The 8,635-nt window shown below is 38.9% G+C and overlaps 2 protein-coding genes across 3 annotated transcripts; one reads left to right on the top strand and one right to left on the bottom strand.

Annotated features, from left to right (window-relative positions):
• Nucleotides 1–2,655: 2,655 nt before the first annotated feature.
• Nucleotides 2,656–4,350, bottom strand: LOC149922120 (uncharacterized). The gene has a single exon (XM_090162250.1). It carries the CDS (start codon nucleotides 4,348–4,350, stop codon nucleotides 2,656–2,658), a length of 1,695 nt encoding a protein of 564 aa, XP_090018376.1.
• A 293-nt stretch (nucleotides 4,351–4,643) lies between these two features.
• LOC149922119 (uncharacterized) lies at nucleotides 4,644–7,176 on the top strand. 2 transcript variants are annotated; one of them, XM_090163133.1, is made up of 9 exons: nucleotides 4,644–4,705; nucleotides 4,774–4,863; nucleotides 5,289–5,510; nucleotides 5,576–5,752; nucleotides 5,832–6,014; nucleotides 6,076–6,177; nucleotides 6,237–6,458; nucleotides 6,524–6,700; nucleotides 6,780–7,176. In XM_090163133.1, the coding sequence occupies exons 3-9, from the start codon at nucleotides 5,290–5,292 to the stop codon at nucleotides 6,910–6,912; spliced, it is 1,215 nt and encodes a 404-aa protein (XP_090019259.1). In that variant the 5' UTR covers nucleotides 4,644–4,705; nucleotides 4,774–4,863; nucleotide 5,289; the 3' UTR covers nucleotides 6,913–7,176. The 2 variants fall into 2 exon arrangements, with proteins under 2 accessions (XP_090019259.1, XP_090019258.1); XM_090163132.1 differs by lacking the exon at nucleotides 4,644–4,705 and having other exon boundaries at nucleotides 4,717–4,863.
• The last annotated feature ends 1,459 nt before the right edge of the window (nucleotides 7,177–8,635 follow it).

The following is an 8,635-nucleotide window of genomic DNA, read 5'->3' as shown; positions in this document are numbered from 1 at the left end:
CCTTTCGACAGCACGAAACGCAAGGTACCAACGGCGGACATTTGTCTTGACACGTGGCTTAAAAATCTAAGCGCGATGGCCCAGTGTCTTTACTCTTGTGGAGAGTAGAGAACTGGAAGAGAGTTGAGGCGGTTAGCGCAGATTCACCAGACCACATGCTCCAGATTTGCACAACGTCGTTAATTGCGTGGCGAAGTAGCGGGGCATCAAGGCCAAGGCGCGTATCCCGTTCGTCTGGTGGTAGAGTGGCAAGACCTTTAGTTAATTTGGTGAAGCGATTACGCGCCTTCGTTAGTCGAGTTTGGTCGCCTAGCAGCGGCGGGAGGCATAGTTAATTTGCTCAAGCACCAAGGAGATGTATAGCGTGCGGATAAGTTTCGGGGAGCGAAAGAAAAACGTTCTACGTGTCAGGCCTTTGATTGAATTAAGTTTTTTGACAACACGTGTTGTGTGGTTACTAAATGTTAAGGAGGGATCTATCCATAATCCCAAATCGCGAATGGGAGCGTCAGGGTTAAGAAGGGGGGAGCCATCTACGCGATAACGTTCGCGGGGGTTGTTGGTGCCCAGATAGTTGACACCACTTTCTTGACGTTAAATGACATTCCGTGATTATCCGCCCATGCTGAAACAGCGGCCAGGTCTTTCTTTAGCTGGGCTCATTCCAAATCAGTCACTACCGCATATTTTAAAATCATAATTTAAATATATTAACAACATGCAATTGTGAGAAGTTTATAACACTTCCCAAAAATACTGTTTACAATTAAAGCATAACTTTACCTCTGGAGGAATTCCAATGTGCATTTGCACTCTTCCGGGTACTCTATGTTCATCGTGTAATACCAAGTCTATCGAAGCAAAACCTTATTTACGTCCGAAAGTAGGTAACGAGAGCCCATATGAACCACGGCGATCGGTTTTAAACGTCTCTTCCAGTTTCCAAACTAGAATTTCTCATATCTCCGACCTAAGACGAGAGCCCGACACAGCAGTCTGACAGTGTCCCGTGAACAAAGTTCAATGCTAGACTAGCGCGGTTTTTCCCCGCCTGCACTCGATGTCAACTTCCCGAAAGCTTTATCTCGAAAACGAAACTACAAATAACGCCGTATAGGCCTATGACGCACCCTGTAAAATATTTCCAAGGTTTAAAAGATAGCTATCCAACGGCAAAAGTAAAAAAAATAATTTAAGTTGTCACTTGCATCACTGATGTTCCGGGTGGTACATTTGTACTTTTTTAAAACATTTTAGATTTTGAATACGTATTTAGTACATTTTGTAAATTTATGATCGAAAAGTAAAATTTTTGATACGTATTAAGTACATTTTTAGGAAACTTTGTACAGTTTTTTCATTCAAACCACACCAACACTGTAATACTTGGTTATAAAGCACGAACTCGTCGGTCTCTTGAAGCCTAGTCTAAGCTATCTGTTTAATTAGTACTGATTTTTCTATAATTCCGCGCAGTAAGGTTCGCTGTTAGGTAAATCTGCATCGCCATTTATTCCTATTAACGTTTCGCGCCACCTAGTAGTGATTTTTGGAACCTGCGGAAATCTATAGGGGCACCTAAAAATTTAAATACATAAATATCGTGCGGTTATTTAATAAATCTTGTGCCGAATATTGAAATATCACGCCAAGATTTAATAAATATCGCGCTGACATTTTAAATGCTAGGTGTTTTTATGAGAAATGTTATAGTTACAGTAAATTTTTACTAACCAATAAAGCTCGTGACTTATCTGAAATAGTTTTTAAATCGCGCTCTTTTATTTTATCGTATGTCTATTTTATTGAGGCAACGTTATATTTAGTTTGAAGTAACGTGCTGTTGCTTTGGCTGCAAGGTACTGTTTCGCTTGAAGCTCAATTTGAGGCAAAGTACTGTTTCGCTTGAAGCTCAATTTGAGGCAAAGTACTGTTTCGCTTGAAGCTCAATTTGAGGCAAAGTACTGTTTCGCTTGAAGCTCAATTTGAGGCAAAGTACTGTTTCGTTTGAGGCTCAATTTGAGGCAACGTACTGTCAGGGATCCTGGCAGTTATAGAGATGCGAAACTCCGCCACAAACCTGACAAAAAAATGCAAGCATCAGCGCCGCCCTTCGGCCGGAAGGAAGCGCCCGTTTCAAGCCGAGAGACGCAAAAATTGTAAACAACGGTAACAATCCTAGGATCTCTGCGATTACTCCCCACGTACAGGCGTCGCTGCGATCGGCAAAAATTTGAAAAAAACTGGTTTGCTTAGGGTATAGGGAGTTTCGCCTCTCTATAACTGCCAGGATCTCTGGTACTGTTTTGTTTAAGGCAACGTTTGGTGTATCTTGTAGCAATTTACTGTTCCAAAGGGAGTAGTGTAATGTTTGTTTATATACCATTATATTGTTATTTTCCTAAAAGGTTACTGTTATTATTACAGCAACTATTTTTTCTCTCAAAAAACACTAACACATTGTGAATTTAACTGCAAGTTGCAATAAAGTATCGCAAACCACAAACTATTGTGTTTTGAGAACCCATAACTTTTAAATTAACAATATGAAGAAGTACTTTTGAGTGCTACATACTGTGATTGCATAAAACAGCATAATGTTGTATAAAATACTGTTAATGTTGTATATTTTCCAAAACAGCAGCATGCTTTTATTTAAACCGTAGTATTTACTATTGTTTTGACAGTAAGGGATGAGTGTGTAGGAATAGCCTTGGAGGAAAGACATTCCCACAGTTTAGACCTATCGACGCTGTCATAAGCTTTCCTCAGATCCAGGAAAGCAATTTCCAGGCGTAGAGCCATTTTCATGGTCAATTCAATTAATTGCATGATGACAAACAAATGATCGCCTATTCGTCGGTCCTTTCGAAAACCTCCTTGGGGCTCACAAATTAAATTATTTTCCTCCAGAAAGTTAGTAAGGCGATTCTTCAGTAACATTGCATACACCTTATACATTACTGAGGTGACAGCAATGGGGCGGTAGGAGTCGAGCTCCAGAGCATTTTTGCCTTTCCCTTTATAGATTAGAGTCACTCGTGCACAAAGCCAGGATAGTGGTGCCACTTTACTTCTCTTAATAGAATTCAATATACTACACAGAGACAGGCGAGCGTTAGGACCAAGAGCTTTCAGACTTTCAGAGTAGACTCCGTCCGGGCCTGCTGCCTTCCCCGTTTTTAAAGTACCAAGCACCTTATTTAATTCCATAACTGAGAATTCATCGTCACAAAGGGGATCTTTCGCTTCAGTGCCCGAGCAGCTAGTTGAGAGGGATGGAGTGGTGGGACCGACTGTGGGGCTGAGTAGTTCATTCTCTAGATCTTTGATATACTCTGTGATTCTCAGAGCCACCGCCTTCTTTTCCCACAAGAGGGACCCATTCTTCGCTCTAGCTCCTTTAAAAGCCTTTTCTACCACCACCCCCTGCTTCCTCAATTTTTTCACGTAACGCCAGAACTTCTTTCCTTTGTCTTTGGCCGCCTTTTCGATATCCCGTTCCATTTTTAAGTTCACCAGTCTAATTTCACGTGATACTACGTATTTCGCGTTGGCTTTTGCGGCTTTATAGGCAAACCAGAGGTCTCGTACAGAGTTAGTATCTGCTCCTCTAGCAACAGCTAGTCTGTGGGTCTTTGCTGCCCTTTTTCTAAGTTTGATTGCTTCCCCAACTGACTTGTTCCACCACTTCTTTGGCAGTATCTTATTCTTAATGAGCGGGGCTGGCTGTCTCTTTTTTAACGTGCCTTCCATTGACTTTAGCATTAATTGAACGAAATTTTCATACGACTGATCACTCGTTCCCATACCCTCTTCCATGGCCAACTGGAAAAGTTTCATATTTTCTTCATTATCCAATTCCCAAAAAGTCCTTGGGTTGGGTTCCAGGGCGAGGCAATTGGGTTTTGTAACTTCAACTTGTGGTGACTCACAAATTGCCTCCAAAAATAGACTGTTATGGTCGCTACCAACACTCTTTACACCAAGCTCATCGATTTCCATTTTCGTAAAGAAATTTACTAATTCTTCGCTATAGAGAAAGTAGTCTACTGTTGTACGATATGCCTCATTGTGCCATGTATATATTCCACTACAAATTGGAGCCAAGTTACCCATTATTAGGCCGAAACTTTCAGCAAACAGCTTCACCTGCCGGCCCTTTGAATCTTCCTTCCCACACTCCGCAATATGGGCATTGAAATCGCCCATTATACAGACTTTGTAACCGTTCATGACTGCTTCTGTGACGTCCCTACTGTTCAACGTTTTGGCTGCTGTAGAAATTCCCACAGCAAAATACACTAGAGCAAAAAGAATATTTGGCAAATTTTCAAAGTAGAACCACATGTGGTCTGTGCAAGTTTTGTGTAGCGTAAGGGGCGAGAACAGATCTAAGTTGGCCGTGATACAGCGAAATAAATATATTCCAGTAAATGTGTAAAACATTTAATTTATAACATTGCAATATTTACAAATATACTTTCTTCTATTAAGATTTAAAAAAATTGGACTGTGGTAGGCGCCTTAAAATCAATAATAATTATCATAATAATTCTAATTATTATTTAATCCGCTTAGTCCCAAGTCATTTAGCGACTTTTAATACCTTACGTAATATTGACTCACGTTTCACGCGCAAGAAAAGGATGATGTCATAGTGACGCCCGTTTCACGCGCAAGAAAATTATTACGTAAGATTGACGTACGTTGCACGCGCCATAAAATAATTATTAATCATCAAACTTAGGCCTAAAGTTTATACTCTCCTAGCTCATTGTGCTGGGCCAAACTTTGAGGGATATTAACGATAATAGACACTCATACTTCGTCGGAAAAGAGCTACTCGTTATTCGCTAACACGTAAGTTATACAAAACCTTTTCGAATTTTAGCTTGGTCCTACAAAGGACTACCATAAAAGAGATCTGAACCTTTGTACAAACATGCAGGAAAGATAGCCACTACACACATTTTTGTGTATTTTAAGATAGTCCTTTGGATTAAATGATTAAAACTTATATAAATCAAAGCTTCAGATCTCTTTAAATCATGGTAGAAACTTTGATAAAAAATATCTTGATTAAAAGTAGCTTAATTCCAATTCGCCGCCCTGAATTTAAATTTGAGTAACGAACGTAGAAATTGTCATTTAACCAAAATTAAATGAGCGCCGGTTTTAAATTTTGGGGGTGAAAGAGGGCTGTTGCGATTGGAAAGCAATTTCATCGTATGTGAATGAGGAGCACATTTTGATTAATATATTAACCTGTTACATTTATTATCCAGAATGGACCAGCCGGAAGATAAGGGCATACGCGAGAAAAAAGATAGGAATTCCAAAAAAGGTAAGTCGAAATTCGGATTCTCCTTATTAAGGGCACTTTTTTGTTTAGGTAAAAGAAGGAAGCAAGATCAATATGGATTCAGCGAAAGCCCCGACACAACGGACACTACAGACTGTGAAACAGTTGTTTTAAAAGCTCTCAATTATGACCACCTGCAACGGACGTAACTATGTTTAGTGCAACTCGTCGTCATTAATAATAGTTTAAACCGTTTTGGTTATTACGCAGGGTATCAACGGACCAAATTGGAAACGTGGACATTAGTCAGGAAAACGAAATCACGCGCAATTTGAATCCCGAGAACGGACAACATCAGGACACCACATCGATCCCAAACCAGGTGGTCGTCTTTAACGCAAAAGCGGTTTCGTTGAGTGCCCCAAAGGAAGACCAATCGCAACTGATGTAAACACCGCCACTATTGGATTAAACGCAACGCAACAGATTCGTTAATATTTTTTTTCCGTTTAATTTCGGTATGCAGGACATTTATTGTCCATCATCACGTCGAAATAGAAGGGGAAGCTGATTTCGCCATAGACAAACTCCCAAAAAGATTGCGTGTTGTTGAAAACGACAAAAACGATCAGCCTAACGCTACATCAATTCCGTACCAAGAGGAAGCAATTGCGTTACAGAAACTCAAGGACGATCAACCGGAAAAAAGGTAACTGACACCGCTATAGTTATTAGTAATTAACAGATTAACCGTTTTATTTATTCTACAGAACTTTAAAAGGCCAAGCTGAAAATGAGATCATTCGCCATGGGTTAGATCCCAAAAAGAACCAACGCCTCAACAGTCCGTCGGATTGGGAAGCAATTTCATCGTATGTGAATGAGGAGCACATTTTGATTAATATATTAACCTGTTACATTTATTATCCAGAATGGACCAGCCGGCAGATAAGGGCATACGCGAGAAAAAAGATAGGAATTCCAAAAAAGGTAAGTCGAAATTCGGATTCTCCTTATTAAGGGCACTTTTTTGTTTAGGTAAAAGAAGGAAGCAAGATCAATATGGATTCAGCGAAAGCCCCGACACAACGGACACTACAGACTGTGAAACAGTTGTTTTAAAAGCTCTCAATTATGACCACCTGCAACGGACGTAACTATGTTTAGTGCAACTCGACGTCATTAATAATAGTTTAAACCGTTTTGGTTATTACGCAGGGTATCAACGGACCAAATTGGAAACGTGGACATTAGTCAGGAAAACGAAATCACGCGCAATTTGAATCCCGAGAACGGACAACATCAGGACACCACATCGATCCCAAACCAGGTGGTCGTCTTTAACGCAAAAGCGGTTTCGTTGAGTGCCCCAAAGGAAGACCAATCGCAACTGATGTAAACACCGCCACTATTGGATTAAACGCAACGCAACAGATTCTATAATATTTTTTTTCCGTTTAATTTCGGTATGCAGGACATTTATTGTCCATCATCACATCGAAATAGAAGGGGAAGCTGATTTTGCCATAGACAAACTCCCAAAAAGATTGCGTGTTGTTGAAAACGACAAAAACGATCAGCCTAACGATGCATCAATTCCGCATTAACTCAGATCACAAAAGGAAAACCTTTGCAAACCGATTAAAGCTTTTGACAAATTTTAAAATTGTTTTTCTGAAAGATTATAACTTTAAAAGGTATTTTAAATATATATTCCTAAGATAATACATTTCAATTAACCATTATCTAGTTTTTATCCATAATATTTATTTTCCTTCCCATATATACTATTATAGAGTGCATTTTGAATAAACATTACTTAAATGGTTTAGGAACATTTATCAAAATTGATTGTCTTAATGTAAAAATAAAATTATCTGATGATGCAACATTTTTGTTAACTCTTTTGTAGTCTCGCGATATAAGGTTTTAATTTCCATGTATTCGTTTATAGAGTGCTTTTGAATAAATAAAACTTTCTTAAATAGTTAAGAAACGAATATCAAAATTGTGTTTTATAAAGATATTAAAACTAAATGTAAGAAATGTAAACATGTACTTGCTGTCTAGCGTGATGAAATAATTTCATTATTTTTATCTTATATAAAATAATTCGATAATATTTAGTCGTCTTATGTACCTCCTTTGTTTCCCATTAAAGTTCAATTTCCCCCTTAAAATATTTGTTTTTTTTTACTTCGCCGCATTTTGAAATATTTGTTTCCGTTAATTATTCTTTGTGTGTCGCAACTCGCGAAAGGTGTCCATTATATAAAGCATACCTTGCGGGTCCTGGCTATTGGAAATATTACTTCTTGGCGATTACCTTGGAGGGTGAACCATAGAACGTCACTACACGGAGGGAATAAAGTAAAATAAGCCGCAGGTAGTATACTTCGGTAAAGCTGAATAAACGACGACACCGTACAATAGCATATAGACTACAGTACTACGGAAAATTTACCTTATTTAGTGTAGTCCAAACAATATTTGTAATAGATTATGTGCCATATTACGCCTTCTGCTATTGCTAAAATTTTCAACTTCAAATGGTGGAAGTTGTCGAAATATCTAATGTTTAAATTTCGCGCTATGACAATAGATGGCAGCATGATGCTGTGTTTTTGTTTAAAAATAATAGCCGCTCGTTATTTTCAAACAAAAACACAGCACCATGCTGCCATCTATTGTCATAAATGCAAGAGCGAAACTTAAACTTTGTATTTCGACACCCTCTCTCAAAGATATATATTTCTACATTTATTAGTTCAGTCCAATCAGTGATGAGAACTCTTTAGTTTTCACTCTTTGAAGCGGTTTGGTCAGTAAATCCGCGTTCATTGTTTCGGTTGGATAATAATAATTTCACGAAATGATGTCTTATGTCAATGTGCTTCGTCCTACGCGTGATGCTTTCATTTTTGACCATTCTTAGACAGCTCTGATTATATTCAAAAAATTTCGTGGAGATGTTTCCTTGTTTAAAATCTTTCAAAAGTGTTTGAAGCCAGAGTGCTTCCTCGCGTGTTTCCGCGAGTGTGGCACTCGTACTCAGCTTCCGTTGAAGAAAGTGCCACGTTTGGTTGCTTTGTTAAAACAGCGGTTGTTGAAATAGCGTTTCTCAATACCGCGGTTTTTTCGAAAGAGCGTTTTGTTTGATCAGCGTTTTTTGGTTAAGCGTTTCTCAGTAGAGCGGTTTGTCAAAACAGCTTTTTCCATAAACAGCGTTTCGAATATAGCGTTTCTCAAATTAACGATTTTGGTCAAGACAGCGGTTTTCGATTTATAGAGGGAGTTATCTCGAGGCTAGCGCACGGAGCGCGCAACGGT

This window comes from Leiobunum rupestre, chromosome 11, assembly GCF_980474605.1.
Source record: "Leiobunum rupestre chromosome 11, qqLeiRupe1.1.hap1, whole genome shotgun sequence".
Taxonomy (NCBI): Eukaryota; Metazoa; Arthropoda; class Arachnida; order Opiliones; family Sclerosomatidae; genus Leiobunum; species Leiobunum rupestre.
Note: the sequence above shows the minus strand (reverse complement) of the source record. Positions and strands in the feature narration are given on the sequence as shown.